At 45.6% G+C, this 26,209-nt stretch overlaps 1 protein-coding gene across 1 annotated transcript; it reads right to left on the reverse strand.

The window, feature by feature from the left end:
* Window positions 1-417: 417 nt before the first annotated feature.
* Window positions 418-26,209, reverse strand: niban1a (niban apoptosis regulator 1a). The gene is made up of 14 exons (XM_068589591.1): window positions 26,075-26,209; window positions 13,735-13,865; window positions 12,784-12,912; window positions 12,542-12,656; window positions 9,889-10,053; window positions 8,810-8,925; window positions 6,079-6,183; window positions 5,577-5,739; window positions 5,317-5,504; window positions 4,260-4,406; window positions 3,579-3,689; window positions 2,932-3,036; window positions 2,719-2,830; window positions 418-2,473 (listed from the first exon to the last, which is right to left on the reverse strand). The coding sequence occupies exons 1-14, from the start codon at window positions 26,127-26,129 to the stop codon at window positions 1,254-1,256; spliced, it is 2,862 nt and encodes a 953-aa protein (XP_068445692.1). The 5' UTR covers window positions 26,130-26,209; the 3' UTR covers window positions 418-1,253.

Here is a 26,209-nt window from a genome sequence, read left to right on the forward strand (position 1 = left end):
CTTCCATGCGAGCGAAGCCGGTTTCCTTCATTGTGTGACGTAAGGCACGAGGAGGCAACATGGAGGTGCTGTAAAGGCATTATGATGAGCTGCTACTTTAGTTTCCTTTTTAGCTGAAAACAAAACTAAAGAAAGTCCTTCAGTGGGTTAAAAAAACAAATCACATTGAAGCTGCATTCAGCATCCAGAGCATTAATACGACAGCAGACAGCGATATGGAGGATGAACGTCTACTGGAGCAGAGGATGAAGTCGCTCTCCATCTGAGTGTTTTACTGCCACGTGGCTTTAAGTGCATGTGAGGGTCCCCCACTAGCTAGCTAGCTCACAGCCGCCGCTCTGCGCTGCTCTCAAACGGCTCACAGCGGCGGCCTGATGGCGTAGCATCCATCCACCGCTGAACACCGATAGCTGCGCTGTTAGCAGCATTAGCTTTTAGCCGCCCGCTCACCTTCCGCCATGTTGAGAGCCAATAGAAATGCTCATAATCATGTATCTTGCACTTTTTTTATATTAGATCTTAAATATTGAATTTAGATGTGTAGTCTAATATATTTAGATATCTGTTATAGGAGTTTCCAAACTATTTAAAACTCAATGTATTAATGAGCTTAATTTTTGTGATAGATACAAATATCTTGTCTGTCTGTAATATTGAGCTGAAAGATTTAAAAAGAATAGTCTTTTTGTAGGTGTATTTTTAAATTTGACTGGACCGAGCTGGAAGTCTCTCCTGCTAAGCTAAGCTAACAAGGTCCTGATTCCAGCTCACACACTGACATTATATACGGAGATTGACGTCCATCTTCACATCTTACTTTCAGAGAGAACCACAGCGTAATGCAATTTCCAGGAACTTCCTCCCAAACTTCACATGAAGGTACCAAATCTGGGTTTTCCAAAAAAATGTTGGCGCTACATTAGTTTTAGTGTTAAAAGGAATTTACTGAATGAAACCGACATGTTTGTTATATACACCCGACACAGCTGATATTGATTTGTATAAATAATTTACAATAATTTCATGCATATGTGTTTTTAAAAAAAAAAAGTTAATGGAAGCTTTTGTGAATGTTTCTCAGGAGTCTTTCTTTTCCTGCTTCTGCTCTGAGAAGAAACGTTTTGACTCCAGGACAGTTTGAGGCTGAACGTTCTATTCTGGTAATGATTTGGTTTCCCTTCAGCAGAACATCCTAAACCATTTGTGTCCCCTGTGTTTGCTAAGAGAACATAAATGCTGTTGTGATTGATGCCTCATTCCTCCTCTTTTGGAACTCCGTCGGGGTACCGGTGCACCAGCTCCTCCACCTCGATCACCTCCACCACCAGGTCACGGATCTCCTTGATGCAGCCAGCGGGCTGGGCATCAGGGCTCTCCTCCTCGGCGGGCTCAGAAGGCTGAGAGGTTGCGGCATCTGGCGCCTCCGCTGGCGGCTCCGCGCTCGCTTCTGCCGTGGCCTCCGTCGGGGCCTGAGGAGACGACTCGTTGCTCGCGGCTCTGTCCCCGGCGGGGTCGTCCGAGCTCACGGGGGATCTGCCGACGTTGGCCTCCTCCAAGACGTCAGGCGTCGTTAAAGCTTCGTCCCCGTTGCTTTGTGTTATTTGAACATCCTCTAAGGACTCCATGTCTGACGGGGCCGACTCGCTTCCCACCGACACGGCCAGAGAATTGGCGTCTGAGACGGTCACTGGTTCTGCCTCTTGTCGCCTCAAGCCTGAGTAGATGTCTGCAGAAGTAAGTTCCGGGGTTTGACCACTAGAGGGAGCCTCTAACTTGATTTCTGAACTTCCACAGTTTGTCTCTCCTTCACTGCTGGCTGGCTGGTTCGCTGGTTCATTAGGAGGATCAGAACTTGGTACAGGAGCTTCCATCTGTGCTGCTTCTTCTGCATCCGTCTTTATGCTTTCTACAACAACAGGGATTTCTGACAAAGTGACTTCCATGTTTGGAGCATCTGTTGTCTGCACCTGAGGCTCGGCGACCACCTCCACGCTTTCAGTTTCGACAGAAATCGCTTCCTTTTGGATCACGGCCTCTGGAGATGCCTCTGCGTTGACTTCCTGCGACTCACTCGGGTTGGATGCATCTGCCAACGCAGCGGTGCCTGCTTCTGCTCCTGCCTCCACGGTCTGAAAGACGTCCTCAGCTGCCTCCTCACCGACAGCGACACTCTGAGCGACATCTTTTTGTTCAACCTTCCCCAGGGGCGTCTCAATAACGGACGCGTCCGGCGAGGCTTCGCTCTTCTCCGGCGGCGCTTCCTCCTGGGGGCTTAGTGGCAGGCCGTTGACCGCGAGAGGAGACGGGGGCTGGGGCTCAACGGAGGATTTAGAGGGGGAGGCCAGCCCCATGGCGGGGGTACCCGGAGTGGAGACGGGCGGCGAGGAGAGGCTGGAGCGGCTGGACTGACTGAGCAGGTCTCTGCTGTCTGTGAACAGGTTGTACTTCTTCAGGCTGGCCGCCTCCTTCACCACTGCAGGAGAAAACGGGACAGATCAGAGGTGTGTGTGTGTGTGTGCGTGTTGCTGATTTTTCACCGTCTAAAGTGACTGATTTACGTGACGAGCCACTCGGCTGCGTGCGGGAGAGGATCCTGTTCCTTATTACCCCATGTCAGTTACACCTGTGCCCCATATATAAACTGCCAGTATACTACCACAATACAATACACAGACATAACTAGTGGCTCCTCCACCATTGGTGTAACTTGTATCATACCTTTGGTGACCTCCTTGTCCAGAGATTGCAGGAGGATGCCCTCATAGACGTTCTCAACATGGATGTAGTTGGAGTGGTCGGTGTAGACTGACTGCTCGAGACCCTGAAGCTCCTACACACACACACACACACACACACACAGGCACGGGTCAGGCTCTCGAGCTGTCGTAGCTTTCTGGATAGTAACTCTCTGTGTGTTTGTGTGAGACTCACAGTTTTGCAGGAGGCCAGGTTCTTCTTGATGAAGGGCAGAGTGATGGAGACGAGCGCCTCCCTGGAGATCCTCTTCCTCACTGTGCTGCTGTCGTAGTCGTATTGCTGCAGGACACAGAGGTGAGAGACGGGGCTCGTCACTTCATGTCTGGGAGGTCGTTTTTTTTTCCTCTCCCCGCTTCTCGTCTCTTCCTCTCTCCCACCTCTCCCTTTCTTGTCCTCCGCACGTCTCACTCTCGCTTTCAACTTTCTCTCACATCTCGTCCCTGTCTCCTGCTCCCTCTCTCCCAATCCCTTTTCTCGTTCTTCTCTCCCATCTCTCCATCTTGTCTTTCGCTCTCTTGTCTCTTTCCCTCTCATACGCCCCTCTCTCCCTCTCTTTTACCCCTCACATCTTCCCCTCCCCATCTCCGCCTTGTGTCCTCTCTCTCCCCCCCCATCCAATTTTTTGTTCTTCTCTTCCTCGTATGCTTTCTCATGTCTCTGTCTCTCTCTCTTAACTTTCATGTGTTTTCTTTCTCTTGCTCTCTCTTTATCTGATTGGATTTGTAATGGCAGTAATGTGTTTCTTGATTCACTAAACGTCTGTTCCAAAGAATTGTTTGGAAACATGTCGATAGGATGCGTGTTATAAATTACAATCTGACCTTGAGCACTCTGTGTTTGGCCTTCTCGATGGCAGAGCCGGGGTTGTCGGGGTTGTCTTGGACGGCTTTGTGGAGCAGCTGCTCGAACGTGTAGGCTGCGTTCTCAGTCAGCTGAAGCACACAAAACACCGACACACACACACACACGATCAGATCAGACAGCAGTTAAATGCCCCAAACACACAGCGGAGATGAAAAAAAAAACAGCTGGAAATTCCATCAGTGTGAAATATCATCAGCAGACTCGTAATGTGTTGACACACTGCTCTGCCGAGTTGATGTATTGAAGGAACATCCATTACAAATCACAATTGTGTCAAAATGTTGGCTAATAAAACAACTCGGTCAGAAAAAATCCTCCGCCCACTGTCTGAGCAGAAGAATTACAGCTGAGTGGTCTGAAAGGAGGCGAGAGGGAATGAAACCAATCATTGTGTGTGTATGTGTGTGTGTGTGTGTGTGTCCCCTTTAAGTAAAAGTATCAATACATAATACTCTAATAATAGCGTAATTTAGTAAAAGTACAGAAGTGTTTGTCACAAATTGTTTTTGTGTGGTGGAAGTTACAATTTGGAGACATCTGAAGAGGCCCAGAAAGTGTGTGTGTGTGTGTGTGTGTGTGTGTGTGTGTGTGTGTGTGTGTGTGCGTGTGCGTGTGCACATGCGTGCGTGTGTGTGTACCTGCTGCAGGTCGATCTGCGCGCTGTGGATCACTCCTGAAATGTTGGAGAAACCAAATCTCTCCTGCAGGTGCTGCAGTTTTTCCTGCAGGGAGCCGATCTTCTGGTAGCAGCTCTGCAGGTCGGGTCTGGCCATGTCTGCCAGAGCCTGAGAAACGGAGAGAGGAAGGGGTCAAAGAACGGCCCGCTTCGCTCAGGGAGCACACTGAGTGTTGAAGGGCTGATCAGAAAGGATCCCGGCGGGGAAGCTAAACAAATTTGAGCCTCAAAAAAACGTTGGTAGTATGTTCAAATTAGTGTCAAGTAAATGTAACTGTAGGAACTAAAGTTATATGTTTCTATGTGTACGTCCAGTCAGTGAAGGCGGACCACCCAGAGAGTTGGCAGATGTGTTTTTGGTATTGAGGTGCTACAAATACTGAATGGAAAGTTATTATGTTCCTCTTCTCTATCCCCTGAACCGTCTTTTGTATTCAGTTGTGATGCAATGTTGCAGTATTTTGTAGTGCTGCAGCTGATACATATTTCATCATCTATCCACGTGTCAATTTATTTCCTAAAGCCAAGTGTGTCGTCCTCAAATAGCTTGTTTCATCTGACTAACAGCGATCATAGAGCATCTGTTTGAAATAAAAATATATAAAAATGTAAGACTAATCAATGTTGTGGACATTCACATTTTGCCTTTAATTTGTTGGTGTTTTCCAGGCATATTGTTGGAGTGCCAATACAATTTTTTTTTATGTTGAGCTTTGATGATTTAGTACAAATTAGATTGTGTCAAATCAAACAGGCGGTCTTCGTGGTGAACATACATGTTGGGTATAGACACCTTCAGAGGAGGCCTTCATTTAAATATTCATGTAGAAATAATCCCTCATTCTCATAGGGAAAACTCTGCTATATATTCAGCAAATAGAAAACAGAAAAAGATGATCATTCCTCAGTTTATTTAACCATTTTGTCCAACCATCTACTCCATTCTGGAAGGAGTCAGGGTTGGTCTTCAATAACAGAGGAAAGAAACCCAGAAAAGAGGATATTGATGATCGACAAACCTTCTTCAGTTCCTCTTTGTTTGCCAGCTGCAGGACGTCCTGACACACCTGGTCCATGGCGCGTTCGCTCAGCTGCCGTCCCTCCAGGAAGCCGGAGCTGACCGGCTCCATCAGCTCCTCCAGGACCGAGGCCAAGTACGGCTGGACGGACTCGGAGCACAGCTTCTCCGCTCGCTCCGACACTTTGGCTGGAGGACGAAATTCCAAACGTTTACTCTGAGAAAACCCTCACATTCATCGCAGAGGAATGCGGCTCTTACCTCTGACTTTTTCCTCCAGCTGCTGTCGGGAGTTGAGGATCGGGTCCATGTCGGAGTGGATGAGCACCTCCTGCTGCCGGACAGACGTTCGACATTCCTCCTTCAGTGCCGAGAGTCCCTCCAGCAGATGCTCCTGGATCAGGACGTACGCCGCCTCCACCGTCTGGGCACAAACAAGTCAATTGATCAAACACAGGTCAGATAAATCAGGTTTTCAGCTCACTTCATTTCTCACTGCTTAAAAATGCTCCATATGAAGATGTATAGTAGAGTGCACCGCGAGGATTAGCCCGCAGCATGAATGCATGATTTATCATTCTAGATTTAACTGGGTTAAATTTGACATAAAACACCATCAAAGGCAATTTACAAGGACACAAATGCTCCTTGTGCGCCGACTTTCAAATTAAAAACCGATGAGGTTTCATCTGCATGAGGATGAGCCAGCAGCTACAAAAGGATATAAAAAAGAAAAAGGTATCAAGTTAACAGTGTGACTCACAGCAAACCAGACTCTCTTCCTCTCCGTCTTCTTGGCTTTGAGGCGAGGCAGCATGTCTTTCTGAAGAGACGGCAGCAGCTGCTCCATCACCACGTTGGCCATCACCTGCAAACACACATGAGGGACTGGGATTATTATTAATTGTTGTTGTTTTTTGTAACACATGATGAAGCATTTGAACTATCTTTTTGGATATATCTCAGGTTACCAAATCTCAAAGTGATGTCCGGTTCTTATCCATTAACCGCAACCACTAGACGCTAGAGCTTCCTCTATTTACACGCTAGTTAGTTAGGTTGAAGAAACAGAAAATGCACAATAAAATAGAGACAGACTCAGAACATCATGTATATACAGAGGTTGCAAAGGAGGCTGGGAGACGTTTGAGAACAGCGCGTTCATCACTGACAAGTTCACTATAAAATGTCCCACATAAAAAAATCAAAGGGTATCAAAAGTGTTTGTTTATCTGAAAACAATACTATCCACAGATGTGTGTGTTGTTTTATAAAACCTCCCAAAAGATATCAGCCTAAAAAAATCCAAATTAACACTCTGAATATGCTCTATGTAAACATAGCATTGACCCAATTATCAAGGGTCTTAAAAGTGGATATAAAACTGCAGCCGGCAGTGAAGGAGAGACAAAGACACGGCCTCAAGACACTGCTACCATTGATATCGGTCTGGAAGGTTTTCACATAACCAAATGCATTTGGATCCAGAAAAGGTTACGCCTTGTAAAGACATTTTCTCGTTAAAATATTTGAAATAGTTTAGCCGAGTTGGTAATGAAGCCATCGGTCATACAACACAAACAAGAGACAAATATAACACAAACTAGAGAGAACGAAGGACTGAGGGATCGAAGTCTAAATACACATCGAGATGGACAGTGGTGCGATACATGTGCCAGACTGTTCTTCATTCAACAGTGCAGAAGTTCATGAGAAAATATTCATGTGAAGAAAACACACACACACACACACTATCTGTAACTGATTGTAAAGTCTGAGACTGATTTATGATACTAATGCGGTGGTCATATCACTGCTGCCAACATTTCATTCATTCTTCTCGTGTCTTAGCTGTCACTGGTGTGCGTGTGTGTGTGTGTGTGTGTCAGACAAAAGCTATGTACAAGAAGAAAAAAATGCCGGTGAATGAGTGCACTTTGGTGTGTATTTTTCCTTCATACGTGTATGAACTGCACGCCAGGAGCAGATAAAACAGGACATTACTGATCTATTGCTCAAACGTGTGTGAGTGTGTGTATTTCCTGCAGCGACTCAAACTTCCTCTCACCTCTCGCATTGTGTTGAGTCACAATTAGTCAGTGAACAGCAACACAATAGAGCATTTACACCGTCATTATATGGGAGGATTCCTGAAAGAGGACGGAGCGAAAAACAGCAGGAACCACAACGGCAGAGCAGAGAGCTCTGGAGAGGAGGAAGGAAGGAAGGAAGGGAGGAAGGAAGGAAGAGAGAAACAGAGAGTAAGGAGAACTCAAGCTCCCTTTTATGTGTTTTCAGTGTTTTTTCCGGCCGCTGGAAGATTCCAGCAAACAGAGTGAGAGGATGCAAATGAGCCGTGACCGATGAGTCCACGCCCCCATCCGTCTGCATTCTTTGTGCAATGTTTCTACTTTCATTTATTTGTATGTATTTCTATCTGTTGCTGTTATATTCTTCCTCAAGTCTATAATTATGTCGTTGTAATGCTCTGTTATTTCCAGGTGCAGCGTGAACCTCTACTTACTTACTTACGCCTGCTCGGCAATGCTGAAGCAAAACCTTCAGCGCCGTCAATGAAACTTGTACTTTGACGATCATTTAATCTGCGATCACGCCAGCGCTGCTGTCATTATGTCATGAGGGCCTGTCTGCCTATTCAGTGCCTATTCAGGAGGACCATCAGCGGTGATGGCTCATATTCGTCATCATCACAAAGGTCAGAAAAGATAATCACGGATTTAGTCTTTAGCGCTCGTATCGTAATACAGTGTTGCTTTAGCACAACGTGGACGACAAGCCTTTCAAAGTCTGTGTGAGTTCTCTCTCTCTGTGTTGTTTAGTTCTGACCAGCAGTAGAAACAACCGCCTGGTTATGTCCCTACAAAGGCAGCATCATCCTCATCATCATCACTTCACCACTAACACAGTTCAGCCACTGGGCGCTGCTCCCCAGACAAATGTTCTGGTTTCGCAGCAGAACATCTGTTCATGAATGTTTCAGTCGTCTGCAGGATCGATTCATCCGTTTGACCGACGTAAAGCTTTATCCCAGAGTAAAGGTAAAAGTATGGATGTCTTTTATTAATCCGTTTTTCACGTGTAAAGCTTTTCTGTGGGCTAGAAGTTGTCGTATGTTGAGATTTTGTGAGAAATTTTGTGCAGTTATAGTTTCTGAGCTTTCACTTGTTTGGTGCCATTTAGACGCAATCCCACGCCTGTCTGTGAGTCCAGTGCAGGGTCAGAGCGGTTAGCCTAGCTTAGCATAAAGCCTGGAAACAGGGGACACCTCTACAGCGCGCCGATGACCACATTCTCCCTTCTCATCGGTTTTAACCTCCACTTCAATTCACAAAATGATGAGCTACTCCTCTGGCGGAGATGGACTCTGTCCGCATGTGTTGACCGCAGCAGGAGCAGCTTCTGCCGACGTAACTTCTACCGAGACTCTGAGCACACCAAGAAAAAGAAAAGAGAAGAATGGTGGTGGGACGTACCCTGACATCGCTCCCTATCAGCATGTCCCAGGCCTCGTATTTGCCTTGGTCCTGTCTGTAGAGCTGGATGGCTTTGAGGAAGGCCTGCACTTCACACGTCTTCTTCTTCAGGAAGTCTGACAGAGAGGAGCGATGGAGCGATTAGCAAAACACAGAGGAATGATGAGTCATCGGTCTCCAGCGCGTCCGCTTTATTCTAAGAGATGTGAATGAAATGCTTCGTCAACTCGCTCGGCGGCACAGAGCAGAGATGTTCCGCTTTAACTCGATTATGAAAATAAATATATAAATAAATGAAGGTCTCGGAGCTGGTGTGGCGAGTATGTTGCCATGGCAACTGCCGAAAGTGATTTAAGTGATGCCACGTAACCTAGATCCGTCTCTCGAACACTTAGATGCTGCTGCTGATGATACAGTGCTGTCGCTTCTCAAATCATTTCTGCAGAGTGTAAAATGGATCATTAGGGACCCTCTGTTAAAACATGAAATGTCATTTTTAATCAGTTTTATTCCACATCTGGGCGACTAACTACCGTCATCATCATGGGTTGTAAAATGTCACGTAATACTGAAACTGTTCATCACAGTGTCTCAAAGTCCATGTGACTGTATGAGTGACAGAAAGCCAGCACATCTGGAGCCAGTGAAGGTCTGGCATAGTAATATGGTATTAAAAAGCAACGAGGGTCTTGAGTGTGATTTTGATAACTATGAAAAAGAAAAACTATAAAAAGTAGCAAACTTTTTTGGTCCTTGAAAACTGAACGCTGTTAGTTTTTATATCTTGTCTGGGTTCTGTTCTTTTGGACAGATAGTTCCTGATTTAGAACAAAACATTCTGCCAACTTCAGACTGCATTTCATTTAGTAAAGTTAAAGTAAGGTAAGTAAATTTAAATAAGCATTTGGTAGAAAAACGAGTTTATGATCCCCCAAAGTAAGATATCAAAAAGAAAACAATCCCAAATTGGCCAAACAATTCCCTCGCCCTAAAAGAGAACGAGAGAGCCGCCGTGCCTGCGTTGCAGCAGAGGACGACAAGCCTGCGGCATTTAGACGGACCGCATCTTCTGGACTCACCTTGGTTCTGGTGTCGGATGCAGTCTGACAGGATGGAGAGGAAGGCAGCTTTTTTAACCTCCTGTCTGAAGCAGAAGTAGGAGTCTCTCCTGTAGGGCAGACGCAGGTAGACGGGCAGCGGTCCAGGCATCCCCGACAGAGGCGGGGCAAAGTCCTCCTTCACGGCTGGACACAGAAAACATGGAGATCAGCTGATGGCGACCACCGAGCTGAGCGGGAAGCCGTTGTTTTAGCCACACCGGCAGCTCAACGTTGGGGCGGGCGGTATGTTCTATCTACACTACAGTCCTACACGTCGTGAGTGGACTGTGTGGTTTCACTTCTGCTCGCCGTGTCCTCGGCTCATTGAAGCTTTAACGCCTCGTCACGCGTCAGTGTTTTTTCAAAGGCCTGCAACAGACCGATCTGAGTCGAGAGAGATGCACGAATGACTCCTCAGCTTTCATATGTAATGTTTTTAGGCTCTTGCCGGTTCAGTGACTGCTCTACGTTGTAAACCAGCAGAGGAGACTTTGAGAATAAAAGGCCCTCGGGTCAGGTGGCAGCACAACAGCACGAGCTTCGGAAACAACTAAATCTCTCTCTAACTCTCTCTGCTCTATTTAAGTCGGCGACTCAAAGGATTCACCATTTAGAGTGAATGTTTATTCATGTAAGAGTCAGATTATCTGAATAAAACACATGACCATGACCAGCAGCAACACTTTAAACATGAGGAGAATAAAACAGTTTTGACAATGCTCGGTTTGGTTTAATTTCATTATATTTAAAATATAAAAAAAGACACTTTGGGAAACATTTTGTTAATCATTGACATGTGTCTTATAATATATCTACCTGGTCCTTTTAGTTTGAGCAATAAAATACATAAATTGTGCCTATTCTACATAGATAATGCAGTACAGTATATTGTGGTTATGTATGAATATTAAGTTACCTCATAGATAAAACATTTTACTGGATGATTTTTCCCCCCAGTGCTTCGTCATTAATTATTATTCTAACATGATTTGATCTATTATCTACCGGAGTCCGCTGACGCCTCCGACCTGCCGCTTTAGTTTAGTTACACACAAATTAGAAAAGGCGAGTAAAACAGGTCACTCCAGGTGAACCCCTGTGGTCTGAAGGCTGCAGTGTTTGGGGGGAAGCCACACAGTAAACAGACTAAAGACAGTCTGGAACAGAGCTTGTCCAAACCTGCCCGCTTCCACACAGGACACCAGTTGTACTGCTGACGGGTATCTTTAGAGAAGTATTCCACTGAAAACCGACAGAAAACACCCGCAGGCTTGAAGTCTCGTTTCTTCCAAGAAGAAGAACAATGCAAGCTACATTTCCTGACATCTAAAAGCAGTTTCCTGCAACATTTCAATGAACACACAGTCAAACTGCAATGTGTGTTTTTGAAATGCATGTTTGAATTAGGCTGAATTCAATCAATTTAACATGGTCAAAGTGCTGCTTTGGGCCTGTGTGTCTTCAGCAGCGTTCTTCCTAAATTCCTTCAGTCTTTCTTGGCTCCCGAAACTCCCACCTGAGCTGCTTTTAGCTTTGTTGAGCACCCGTGGGTGGGAGGTTGTTGTTTAAGATCACAGTGGAAACAGGTTTCTCTTCTCCTCCATTAAGACACAAAGCTTAAGAAAATATAATCAGATCTAATATCTAGAGGGAAAACAGAGAGCTCCAGTTTAAGAGCTGCTTTGTCTTCTATGCACGCAAAAGAAGCTGCGCGAATGGCCAGCGATATATATGTATGATGACATTTTATATTTTTCTGATAGTTGGTGATGATGAAGATAGTGAACTTCGAGTCTGTGAAATTGGAAATGTATATGTGGAATTTTTTTTTTTTTGGAAGAAAACAAACTTCACCTGCATATTTTATGGATTTTAAAAGTAGAGAAATATTGTCAGATCCATGAATGAGCATGAATCCTGAAACCTTTTTCTTTCTCATCTGTAACCAACCGGTGGGAACGATACCCAGCATCCCTTTCTGAGAGCGTGTTTGTGTGCAAACAGCTAAATGACATCATTGCGTTCAGAAGCTCATCCTCTGCAGAGGTTACTGTTTACTCAGATGAAGATACATGTCTCTTTTCAAAAAGGCAGAAATGCCCGTAATAAAATACAAGAAGGGAGATTCTTTGTGAAGCTGTGAAACCAAAAGACACTCATTTATTGGATAAATGAAAAATTAAGAGATAAATTTTGCAATTTCTGTTGGTGGACATTGTAAACATCTAACATGCTTTAGATCAGTGGCGGAGGAAGAACTCAGATCCTTTAAAAGTAGAAATAACCCCAGTGTAAAAAATACTGTACAGACAACATATGTATTATTATCTTCGCCAGGAGATCATGTAATATTTGGTCGTGCATTTTTTTGGGAAATCTAAAAATATATTTGACTAATAACACATTTCATTGACAGTTTCATACCGTCTTTAACTGCTGATGCTACACTACTCTGACCCGGCCTGTTGCTTTAGTTTGGACTCTGCTACAGATTACGAAGTCTTCCTCTTTTAATTGCACACTTGTTTGTATGTTATGTGCTTTTCTTCTTTAATATGGATTGAATTAGATCAAATAGATTGCTCCATCTAATGTGTGCCAGTACTTGATCTCAAAGAGATCTTTTACTCACTGGTGTCATCAGGGAAGCACTTGTCCACCATGGCCATGTACTTCTCCTCTGAGGTCAGGACTGTGCCTCCTGTCGGCAGCAGCGTCTGACGGGGAGGAATCCCCTTCACAAATGTCTGGAGGAGGACAAGAGGAGAAGAAAAAGAATAAAGGTCAAGAGGACCAACCAAAAAAAACAGAGATGAAATGTGTTCTTTTGTACGGGAGTGGGTCTTCATATCAACGTGACGCGTTGGCGCTCACCTCCAGGCTGTCGTGGCACTCCAGGCAGTAGTTGGCTCTCACCACCACGTACCTCTCTTTCCACTTCCTGGTCTCGTCAAAGAAAAGGACGCCCTCCTCATACAGCACCTCGGCCGCCTCAGGAGCCACCTGCTCAACACACACACACACACACACACACGATGAACACACAGAATTTGATTTTGTCCTGTGAAGGTTGGAAATCCAGAGTAACAAGGACACTTTTTTCTGAAGAAAAGATGCAGTTTTTTTTTTAAATGTCAATTTGATGCTGCGTGCAGCACATTGATGAGGCCGATAATTCAAAGCTATCCAGCGGAATACCACGAGAGTGACGAAGGAGGACGTGCACGCCAGGATACGTTTCTTTTTTTTGTATGCTATGCATTAATATTAGTGTTTTTTGGGAGTTAAATGAACCCATCAGCTGTCATGTGCAAAACAAAGGGTCTACTCCAGAGTCTCCTCCATGTATTCCTGATCGGATACATGAGCCACGTCAACTTGCTCCCAGCCACGAGTAATCACTATTAGTTAGTTTAAGAAACAATTGAATTAACAGATCAGCTCTGATGTTGAGAAATACCTCAGCTTGGCCTTTTTTTTTAAATTAATTCACAGGTGAGCCAAAAACCATTGTTTACTTTCATTTTCTGATCATCATCTCTATTTGATTGTTTTGCCATGGGCCCTTTCATTAGCGAGTCCGGATGTAATCCCGCTGTTGGCTTTTCATCACAGTTGGCACGCAGCTCCCTCAAACTGTCTCTGTAATTTAGTTGACTCCTCTCTGTCTCACACAGCTGGATGACGTCACAGCTGTGAGCCACACCTGCCCACGTGCTTACTGCTGCAGTAACTCGGCCAAACCTCTGATTCATTGGACCCATTCTTAAAGAGAGAACGCTGACTCGGGGAGGGGGGGAGTCTGGCGCCGGTGCAGACACGTACCCTCTGTTTGAGCAGCTGCGTGATCTTCTCTTTGTGCTGCTCCAGATCGTCTTCGACCTCGGAGAAACGAGCCAGAGAGAACTGCTTTGTGTAGTACGGACTGAACTCCTTCAGCTGGGCCTCGGCCTGGCCTGCAACACACAGAGAGGAGAAGAAAACAACAATTACCGACTGGTGTTGGTGGGAAATTAAGCACCGATCGCACTTGAGGACGAGTGTTAGATACTGAGCCAGAGCATCCCAAATTGACCTCCTGGTCGGGTTTCATCCCGACTATAAGAACGAGGCCGCTCCGCTGTGGGCGTGTTTTTCTCAGGTCGAGGATGAAACATGAACCAGGAAGTCTAGAAAACTTCTTAAAACACAAAGACGCCTTATCTGTGCTTCCCTGAGAGAAATCTAGGGTAGTAAAGTATATTCTGGTCCAATGGAAGAAATGAAAATCCAAACAAAAAAAAAAGTCTCACACACACAGACACACAATAGAGCATTTTAAAAAACAAAACCTGAGCTCATCTACACGCTCATTTTCCACTTCTTCCTTGGCGCTGAGACGTGCCAAAGTCTTCCTCCAGCCTGGATAACAAACACCAGATGATATCACGCTGTACCCGAGGTGATCTCAGCAGAATATTGTAATCAGGACGCTGCTGCTGCTGCTGCTGTCTCTCTGGATCGTGAGTAACTGAGTAAGCGTCCAATCAGACTCTTTGTCTCTGTCCAAGTCTCCGAGGCGACACTCGCCACATCAAGCAGAGGCCTTTCGCTCCGTCCCTCCTGTGGTCTGTCAACCCTACGACTACAGCTGGCGGGACACTCACAGGATTACCGAGAGGAAAGACAATCCTCTCCGATTTCCCTCCGTTCCTGTTTGACCCGGGCCAGATTCCTGGCGCGGAGGGATTCAGTTTCTGAGGAAAAACGAAAAACAAAAGACTAAAGCTCCGTCAAAGCGTCCCCCCGTTTTCTGCCGTCTCTCCGCACGGCCGCAAACCACATCACAAACACGACATTCAGTGAGTGTTTACGCGGTCTTACATGCTCAATATCCACTAACTATTAGAGGTAATTCCCAGTGACACAGCCTCCACCTAATGGATAAACATGCCTGAACAGGCGGCTGCTGTGTATCGTCTCCCTCACTGAACGGCCAGTGTTGACGTCGGCGTCGAGTCGCTCCGTCATTATCTCCCTGGGATGTTTTAAGGCAGACTCCACGTCACTATGGGAACAGAGGCCGTGGTGCTCCCTCACACCGTGTCCGTCGGGGTTAGAGATGAATTTAGAAAACTGTCGTTTCTGTGGCTCAGATACAGCGCAGAGGAACAATTCCACCATCACCGATTTACCCACTAGTCAAAAAATATAATTAGTGTGTTCATTTGCAATTTCATGGGCTAGCAATACACAATATACATTCAGATATGTTACGGAGGATAATTAATCAGACATTTTTAATTAATAATCTTGTTAAGGGCCTTCAACATTAGAGGGACATACATTTTTTTTCCTTCAAAAATGTCTTTAACTGTGGTACAAATCCAATAAAGAACATAAATATGGTATAGCCCACAAAAGAAGACGCCTTTAAAATGTATTATTAAGTTCAAAATTCGGGGTAGCTGTAATTTCATATTGCATTAACTCTTAGGGTCATTAATGCTTCAAAACTCCTAAAAAAACAAACAAAGTCCCAACTTTAATAACACCTTAAATTGATTCACACAACAACCTGTGTTTTAAAGACATATTTCTGGCCACCGGACAAAGCATTTAGTCACATGTTTAAGGATTCATAGATTAGTGTTTGGTGAAGGATTGACGACAGGGGTTTAAAAGGTCGTTAACAGTAAAGCAGAGGCTGTTTGGAGCTGTGGATGGAGGATCTCAGGGGGCCTCCTTGTTTTTTCCTCAGTCTGAAACAATGCAGTGTGTGTGTCAAAGCGTTAGCTCCGTGTGTCGTCTCGCCATTGACCCCAACGAGTCTTCCGCTTATCCCTCCACTGATCAGCTACTCAGAGTGGATATCCTGCTCCCAGACGTGGGCAGTTTCCACTTCCTGGCCGGTAACACTCCACAGGGATGCCTTTTCATTTGTGCATGGAGATTTCAGAAGGTCCACTGCATGCTCTGTTCGTCTGGACCAGAAACAACACAAGCCGGATTTCCATCTACGTTTTTGTAGATATTTGGGGGCAGAATTAAAACATCTTGGCCTCCTATAGTGGCCCCCCATTAGGACAAAAACAAAGAGCTCCCCAGAGGTTGAACCCTTCCTGTCCGGACCATATATCAACTTCACACGGGGGATATTTAAATACAAGTGTAAGGTGTGTGATCAAGGTTCGAAATAGACACGATGATGTCATATTATTTAAATCTGTATGAAACAGCCACAGGACTGTTGCTGAATGTCACCAATGCACACTGGAGGATGTCTGACCTCATGGCTGCATATCTTGATGCAAAACCGGTTGTCACCTCAATCATTATTAAACGTGTTGGTGCGCGGCTAACTTTTCCTTTTTGCATTAATAATCCCTAAAGTCGTTCCTCTCACACCACACACTTTACATTTCTCAGAGCGGCTCGTGGTTTGAGTCGAAGAACTGTGCCGCAAGAAATTCTGGAAAGGTTATTTCAGCCCTGAAAAGGTAAACATACCCTGGCAGCTCATATACCGCGCTGGCATGAAGCACAGACTCTGCTTGTGTGACCGTCAGTGCAGCCTGCTGTCCTGCTTCTGCACAACAGCACCCAGTCAGGGTGGAGGTTGACCTTTTTTTTCGAAGAAAGAGAAGCTGTGAGTCACGCAGGGAGTATTAGAAGCGCTCACGGACACAAGTGAAGTTTTATTCTGCGACCCGTGGGGAGGACGCCCTGCACAGGAAATGCATTTTATTTGAGGGCTGGTCCAGTCCGTCGGAGATTTGATCTGCTCTGGCTGCCAGCTGTGAGGCACGTACACGTTTTGGACATGGTATAATTGACTCATTCTCTGCAAGTTCATCTCGGTGCGCGCTGCGCCCGAGTTGAACACGGCCCTCATCCGATAGCTCGGCTGCGGCTCATGCAAAATAGCTCCGGCCGCCATTTGTTTAATATTTTCCTTTTTATCAGGTTGAGTCGTTACGTAAAAGGTACTGTGTGAATGTTATCCAGGGGGAAGGCCTTCTCACCCCAGAGCCATGTTTTATATTTCAATATTTATCCTTATAAATTGTGTGTGCGCGTGTGTGTTATAATGATTATTTTCATTATAATACCTAAAAAATTAAAGTTTCTTAAAATTGTGAGCATGCACTACATGTAATTGTATCATATTTAAATCATATACAATTGTAAATTGTCCACAAAATCAATTGAGAAACAAGTTCTGCATGAAATGACATATTTTACTTGTGTGCTGAGAAATGTATTGAACCATACGGCCCGGTCCCTAATCAGTTTGCTACAGTCAGACACTCAGAAATCAGTTTGGGTTGGACACCTTGTTATTTTATAAACACAACTATCCACCATTCATTCAAATAATCTCTAATTATTCAGAATTACTGCTTTGCTTTTGTTTCCCGGGGACACTTCTGATTAATCAGCATGCCTGTAAATGAGCCAGAGTAAGCCATCTGCCTGCTTGTCATTTGTGTCCTGGCACGAGTAGAGACCCTCCACACAGATTAAAAACTGAAAACTGTGTGAAATGGCAAACGCACACTGTGAAGACATTAAAAAAAAAAAAGAAGCAAAACAGACAAGTGTCATACAAGCAACGTAAGGAGGTGATTCAGAGCCAATAACCCACCAGCGGACAGACATCCCCTCTCCACATACTCTGTTGTGTACAGAGACAACAGCAACTGGCACATGAGTGATAAAGTGGTGGAGCCAATTTAACCGCAGACTGTGATTATATGTTTGTGATATGCTGCTCACAGTTGGAGTCAGACATGAGCGTGGGAAGTTTAATTATCAATAAATCTGCATGGTTTCAAAGCTCAGATGACTTTCATTCTGATACGTGGTATCCAGAGCGAGGCCTCAAATGTAATTTGCCATCGACTGTACGTCACTTATCAGGTGCAGGAGCCTATCCCAGCATGCCCTGAGCCCACCCAGGCCTCAGAGTATTACAATCTCAAAAAGGACTAAACTCCCCACACATGATTCATACTCTCCTCGACAGACAGATGTATTTGAGTCTAGATTATCACAAAAGAGCACATGATCACTGACTCCGATCAAGGAGAACACAACTTCTCACATGCTGGAGCGCCACGCTGTGAACGGGCATCCATCAAAAGAGGTTTGGATTGTTCACTCGCCGTGCCGCCTGGGCAGAGGGAGAAACCGGTTCAAGAGTTCAGACGAGACAAGAACAAATTCTCGCTCACTGCACGCGGCGCTGCTTTACCCCGGCTCCAACGTCAACAGTTTAGATTTCAGTTGTAAATATCAAACCCTGTTTAACATTATCCCAAGGAGGGAAAACATTTTACAGTCTGAAACTTGATGGCAAACAATTAACACCACATACTGTATTATTTGAACTGCTAAAACAGGAAAGGGATGAGTCAATCAGCTGGCTTGAAGCTTACGTCTGCACAGCATCAAGATTTGGGAGCTGTTAAGCTCCTCTACATGCGCATGACTCCCCCTCTCTGAGTAGACTTCAGAAACATATACTGTAGGTGTATTCTCAGTGAACCGTAACACCTTTCTTAATTCCTACATGGTATTAAACCTCCAACTATGACTCTGTTAATAAGAATGTATCACAATGTGGGGCTTGCACATCAGGTTTTGTAGCTTCGAGTTCAAGAAGAAAAAAACAATTGCGAAAAGAGCCCCAAGAGAGATAAATCAAACGTTTTCTCATCTGCGAGGAAACTTGAAACACTGGCGACTGAATACTTAAAATACTGCAGGTTGGCGTCTGACTGAGTGCTGCACAGTATGTGACACCTGTTGGCACTTTAACAAGAAAATAAAGAGCCACACCTGCAGACTAATCCACGATGTAGGCGGAGTTTAACTGTGAACACACAGAATAATCCTGCGGCGCGTAAAGGATTCACTTTTTAGCTACAGCTGTACAACTTTTGTCAGAGAGGGAATGCTGTTGAATCTGTGTTAGAACGTAGTATTTTTTTTTAAAATATGGTGGATGATAGACTTTCCATCTTGCAAAGCTGCTTCATTTTTGTCCGGTAATTCTTTCAGCAAACAAACCGACGTGCTGGCAAACATGCCGGCCTGTCCTCGAACAGAAACGTATGCTGGAATGCGAGTGTTTGGTATGCGAGGTATGAGTGAGAGTTGTGAAGTGATTCAGCAGCAGCTCGACTCACAACCCCCCGTTTCACTGGAGCGACCGGCTCTTCCACCTTCAACGTTCACGACGTCGGCCAGCAGAAGATGAAACACAAGGGTGCCTGCAGGTTTCATGGCCTCGTGTTTCAGTCTCAGAGGTGGTTAAACTGTGCTTTTGAATTTCAGTGAGGGAACAAAAAAGTAATCAGTGACTGCTGGAAAACAGCCAGAGAGCCCAGTCTCCCACCATGGCTGTGTTTGATCACCTTTAACCTCGAGGCCAAACCAACGCACAGGTGCTATTTCACACACGTCTTTCTATTAAGTGCAGCAATTGTCCAAGCTGTCACCGACTACCAAAATTAATCTCAAGACCAGATCTGGGCGACACCTCGTGTATGAACCACACGAAAATGGTACGCAGCGCCTCATTGGAGCGCTGGGTCCAAAAACACGTATTGAGATCTATTTGAAAGTTTCCTCCTTTAGGATGTACTGAATACTATTTCTTTATTGTAATTGTTTAAAAATCAGTGGAGAGTATTTGAACAGCTTCTAGTGCACAATGAGGAGCATCACTCTTTGAAGATTAAGAAGAATAATGATTAATGAATATTATGGAGGAAAAAAGGGATTTTGGGGTTACAAAAAGACAAATTGAAATCTCCAACAGGTAAAGCACATGAAGTCGAACGGTAGAAGTGTTTATTTGTTCATGAGTGAGCAAGTTAGTGAGTGAGTGAGTGAGCCAACATGCAAACACACACAATGACTAAATGAACAAGTATGTACAATCACTGGTGAAACCTCTTCACTAGTTTAAAGCTAGAGACGTCCACACGGCACGTCGTCATCCTCATCAATAAAGCATATAGAAAAATGCCCAAAGTACAATAAGAAATGATTTATGTGTTTTTTAGCACATGCAAGGGACAGACGGGTTTGTGAAACTGGGAAGAGAAGAGACTCTTTGTGTTGTTAGGAAATACCCGAGACACCGAGCAAGTCACTGCAAGGCAGAAAAATGTTGGAAAAAGACACAATTTGTGTGTGTGTGTGTGTGTCTTTAGAGGAGGGGCTGGGAGTCGGTGACAGAATTATTTTGGGGTTTTCTCATTTTTAGAGCAGAGAGAGGTTCACTACATGTCCATGACAACATGTCCAAAATGCTGACCAGATGATTGGTCCCCTCCTGTCCTCTCTCTCTCTCTCTCTCCATCTCTCCTTTCACCCGTCTCTTAGGTCCCCTCCTCAAAACAAAGATGGTGGCCGGGCATGACTCCTTGCTTGTTTCTTACAGCAAAAGGAAACGTGTAAACATGTTTTTGTGGTTAACAGTTGTTTTGGTGTTGCAGCAGAATATTTTCCGAGGACTCTAGAAACTGATTCAGTGCTCAGTGTGGTTAAAAAGGACCTTGTGGGTTTTCTTGCAGACGGTCAGGGATTCCTCGCTCAGACAAATGGATGTTTTGCTCCGAGAGAAGAGAGTGAGAGAGAGTGGGGAATAATCGATAAAGATAAAGAGCAGCACTTGGACCGGTTGCTTCAATAAACTTCCCTCACATGGCCGACAGGTTTTACTGCCCTGGTTATTAGAACAGAGGCGCAGCATCAGACGGGCGTCGCCACACGAGAGCTCCTCTAAAACAATAATGAACTCATCTGTCCGTTAGTGGCTGTTATAAGCTGCAGAGCCGGTTTGACGCTCCCATACCATCATAGCCGGGTGATGAGCAGCAAGAGCGCCAAGGTCTTGGCGCCCAGCTCGGCACTCATTCCTCGTGTTTGCACTCAGAAGTAGCCGCGTCCAGACAACGTGACCAGAAAACTGACCGCATCACCGCACCCTTTAAACCGTGACGCTTGAAATAAAAGGCGGAAGAGCACCGTTTTGGAAAAACGAGAGTGAGATGAGAATCAGTCCACGTGTGTCAAGGACAGAGCTGGAGGATGTGGTTAGCTTAGCTTAGCATAAAGGCTGGAGGTCAGACAATTACACCCAAGCACACCTCTTAAGCTCACGGATTAACACATGTATCTCATTTGTTTAACAAATTACAATATCCGACAACATCTGACAACCTGTAGCCTGCACGGAGGCACTGCGTGGAAGGATACGCTGTTATCCATCAAGAAATAGTTCCGGCACGCAACTCTCTGTTCAAAAACAAACTGCTTTTATATAGATGTTCATGTTTTGCTTACGAGTTAAACATGTTTTAATCAGTTTTAATTAGTCAACTTTAGAGATTGCCAACTGTATCTTTTTTTAGGCTTTGGAGCTAGCCGTTTCCTCCTTTAAGTGAGAAAATGTGTGTGTGCGCGTGCGTGTTTGTGGTAAAGAATTACCAGCTCATTTGAAGTGGTATAAAGAGGCCGCAATCTCTTTCATCGTTTTCATCGTTTCAGGCGACCGTGTCGTCCTTTACAGTCATACAAATACATAAGTACACACTGTCCTGGCTACTCAAGTTTCAAGGTAAACCGTGTTTGAACAGCAGCAGATTTGCAGTGTTTGCATTGTGCACAGTGGACACTGGGTCAGAAGGAGTAAACAACAGGTGGGTGTCCAGCATAGAGCTTCAGCAGCAGCAGCTTCCTCTCTTTGTGGAGAGCAGTGCATTCAGATCTCAAAGAGGGGGGCTCACAGTCTCCCAGCTCCTCTGAATATCTGAGGGATTGTGTAATGGCAGCTGGAGTGACACAGCATGAAGAACCGCAGCCTGCCAGCAGAAAGCAAGTAATCTCCACAGCTTCTTCAGCCATGTTAGGGAACTCAAAGTTACAACTATGTTTTTCTCACTGGAAGTAAACTGACATTTCAATGACACTGACACACTCTGGATTTTATTTCTTTTTTCTGGGTGATTTATATGCCGGACAGATGATGTCATGCTGCACACTGAGCCGGGCTGGCTTTCTTTGAGGCATTGTGAGGGACAAACAAGTCGCAGTTTTACTTAAAACAATCGGACTCCGAAACCCCACCGGCAGCAAGACAGCTCCCGCGACGGAAAGTAACACTTTAGATGTCAAGGTGAAAACGTATTAAGAGCACAGAGATGCTTACCTTACAGCTGAGAGCAGGACACTACCTTTAGTTAAAGTCTAGCGCTGCTGTGGAGCTGTTTTTCAACAAGTGGCTCTCCATTTTGTTTATTTAATTTGACAAGACGCACAACCCTGCCAAAAGCTTCACACTACAGGTGGCAGTAACACACCAAGGAACACAACAACGCACCAACGACAGGCTGAGAAGAAGGAAACTGAACGCTGGTAAACATGGATGTTGTGGATTTTTTTGAACTTATTGGAGGAAAGATGTTTAATGGAAGAAGGGAATGCGTAAAGCGTAATACACACAATGTGACTTTGTGAGCAACACTGAAAATAAACAAAACGTTCGTCACCTGAGTACCGCAACGATTACACACACACACACACACACACACCTGTCACTTTGCCACGGTTAGTACCAGCAGAGCATTTCAACCTGCCCGCTATATTGTCGTAGGGAAGAGAAAGAGTTCGTCGTGCGATACGCGAAGTGCAAATACCCAATGAACGACTTTCCCAGCCGTGACCAGCTCGTTGACGTTCTGCTCCAGAGCAATCCAGAACCAGAACCGGCTTGCGGGCCGGTCTCCTGCACACATCCCAACACAACAATGAGTCACTGAGTGGTGGTGATGGTGAGCAATGGTTTCAGGGAAACCGCTCAAACCACTGAGTAATGCAGGAACCCTTCAGCGCAGACAGCACATGTTGCGCCCCTGTTGAGCTCCTCCGTTTGTCCCCCTTGGTGAAATATGTGGAGGATAAACATGCGTCACCGCTCTGCCAGATGTTGAAGATGCTCGGAAGTGGCACTGTTGTGCTAAACATCTTTACCATTCCTCTACCGAGGTCCCACATGTTCATAGTCTCGGACTACGTCTCCCTTAGTGTGAAAAGAGCCACGAATTCATGAGGCTCAGACACATGTTGGATCAATTAGTCAAACGTGGCCTCAACCTCATTATCATGTATTCAAAGTGGGTGTTGCAGCTTTGAGCCTCTCGTCTCTCCTCTCTTCATATCCAGTCTCAATTGCAGCTCGGTGCGTGCCAAATATGTAGTGCGGGCCATCGTGTTCCATCAGATAAGAGTTAGAAGTTGGAGAAAAAGGTCCACGTTACATCATGCAGCTCAAACTCAAAAGGAGGACAAATGTTCGGAGTGACAGGCCTCGTAAATCACATGCAGGCTGCGCGACAAAAGCAGACCCAACCCTGTACACTATGCCACCAAATATTCAACAGATTTCTCTGTACACACCCACCCCACCCTGCACCCTGAGTGTGTGAGAGAGAGAGAGAGAGAGAGAGGATCGTTGTCACCGCTCTGGGTTCGGCCTCCACTTAACCGCGCAGCCAGGAAAAACTGACGAGGCAACCATGAGAGCACACGGCTCGGAGAGCGAGCAGACTGAGCTGCGCAGCCACAGCTATCTGGGCCACAGGAGGTAAACGGCACCCAGGGGAACCCATTAAACAAGAGCCAGAGAGCAAGCTTCCTCCAACCTTGACCACACACACACACATATATATATATACACACACACACACACAGCGCATTGTTTGTCGGCTCATGTGCGAGACCCAGCAGGCCGAGAGAGGGAACTGAACAGTGACAACCGAAATATGCAAAACACATCTCCGTGATTTTCCCCTTCACACAGGACACGTTCTGGGCACAGTGTGGCACGGGGGTCAACATTTTTTACTTTTCCCATGGCCGCTTTCAACGTACAATACTCTGTAACCACGGCAACAGCCGAGGCAACCGGTGTCAACATCGACAGAGGACACAAAAGCATTTTCACAGACGATGTATCTGCTCAGAGTCCGATAATATACGAAAAGAGGGGGACCAGATTATTCTGCGTTTTAACAATCATTGTTGCCATTTGAGTCTTTGTTCTCCTTTGTTTGTGCTTCACCCTGTTTTCCTCAGCTTTCTCTGACTTTTCACCTTTATTTTGTCCGTTCACAACGACGCGGTTTCACTGAGCGCTGACCTCCGCCTGTTGTTCACGTGACCCAAGAAGCCAAAATGGCTTTGATCAGGTCACGCCGGGTTTCCAGACTCGAAGAATGAAGCAAGCGCTGGAACTCTCTGATCATCGTCGCAGAACAAAAGGTGCTCATACAAGTCCAGCTCGTCAATATCTGACAATGAACTTCAACTGGATGCAGACAGCGGGGTAAAACATGATGATTCTTTGTCAAAAGTAAGATAGATTTTGTTTCTCATAACTCCACCTGACTGTGACCGTACATTCTGATAGATTACATCCCGCTGAGCTGCATCGGATGCTGAATTGATCTCTGCAGCGAGCGGAGCATCCATCCATGCAGGACATAGACGCATCACACACACCGGAGCTGCAACAACTCAACGATTCATGAGAAATGTATTCGTTGGCAACTGTTTTTGATCACTCACCGATGATGTCTTTTCGGAAGCAGAAATATCAAATGTTTGGCCGCTCAGATGTGAAGATTTGCTGCTTTTGTACTTCTCTCACGTAAAGTAAATAATAGAAGATTTAGGACGAGCCACATGAAGACATCGCCGTAGCTCGACAAGTATCAGGGATGGGTTATTTACTGCTTTCTCATGTTTCATAGACTAATCGATTCATTGAGAAAATGACAGTTGAATCGATGTACATAAAACCATTGACTGTACGTCACATACAAGTACATAAAAGTCAGTCAGCTGTTCTCTGTGTGGGCCGGCTGGCTGTCTTATCCTCTCGCTCTGTTGTGCCAACATGTTCAGTGGACGCTGACGCAGCACCACAACCAGCACTCGACACGGAGCCGCATCAACAACCACGCAGAAGTTTGACATTTCAATGGATCCTTAGTTACAGCCCTGATCAGCAATATCTATGTCCCCTTTCCATTCTTTCACATTTTCATGCCCAAAAACCCATTCATAATTTGCTTTTTCTCCAGGTGGGAGGATGTTCAGCCACCAGTTGGTCACCAAACAAACTGAGGGATGCATGAAGGACTGTGATGATATGGTCTCCAAGCATCCTCGTGATTCATCTCACGCTTGCACATTAACACCGACATCCCAAATAAAGCAGCGGCATTCAAATATCGTTGCCGTCAAAAAGCAATTTTGGTCTCTGGATGTTGGCACACGCAGCATCCCTTCATGAACACCTGCGAGCATCCCCGCCTCTCTACCGCACTTCTGTGTGTGTCACTCACACACAATGACAACAAACCGACAGGCACTTTGTCCACTCACCAGATCTACCCGGGGACACACCCAGAAGCAGAGGACGCAGAGGACAAAAGAGAGAAACTGGGCTTGGCACTAATGTCCCTTCTCACTTTTCTTTTCCCCCTGCGGCACTGGAAAGGCAGGAGTGACTGGATCAGCCCCTCGGATAGCTGAGAACACTGACAGCGGGCGTTGAACCCCCCACCTGGGTTCATCCTCTGTCAAAGTCAGAGCAAACTGAGAGGATTCAACTCTATAGGAGAAGATACGTCTGTGGAAACGTACAAGGAAACCAGACAGACGAGGTTCCAGCAGCCCTGGCTGCTATCTGGGAATAAGTTTAGGCGAAATGTTCCTCAGAAACTCTCAGCTGAGGGACATCGAGACGTTCAAATCAGATTTTCAATGAGACTCCCGATTCCGATCAATCGGGAGAGAAAATTACATTCACAGTGCCCCCCCCCCACCCCCTCTCCTCCTCCTCCTCCTCTTCCCCGCCCTCTCCTCTGATTGATTTGCCTATTCCCACTCATCACCACTAACACTCAGACACGAAGCTCCACGGGATCGCACCGACAGAGAAGTGGAAGTTTCACAGTAGAAATCCAGTAGAGATCGCGTGTTGAAGGAAACGCGGTGCGTCCTCGCCGCGTCGCTCCAAAACGCGCTTCCGACCCGTGAATGTTTGTATTGCTACTTATCATGCGTATGCAATAGATATATTCATGTGTGTATATGTATTTACCTTTGATGTAGTTGGATTTGGTCTCATCCAGGAGACTGGACGCGGAGATCCCCATGGCGCTGCTGCTGCTGCTGCTGCTGCTGCTGCTGGGAGAGGATCCACAGGTTAGGGTTCCGTCCTCAGGTAGCCGACAAA

This window comes from Clinocottus analis, unplaced genomic scaffold (assembly GCF_023055335.1).
Source record: "Clinocottus analis isolate CAN_PGR_092001 unplaced genomic scaffold, fCliAna1.0.p SCAF_23, whole genome shotgun sequence".
Taxonomy (NCBI): Eukaryota; Metazoa; Chordata; class Actinopteri; order Perciformes; family Cottidae; genus Clinocottus; species Clinocottus analis.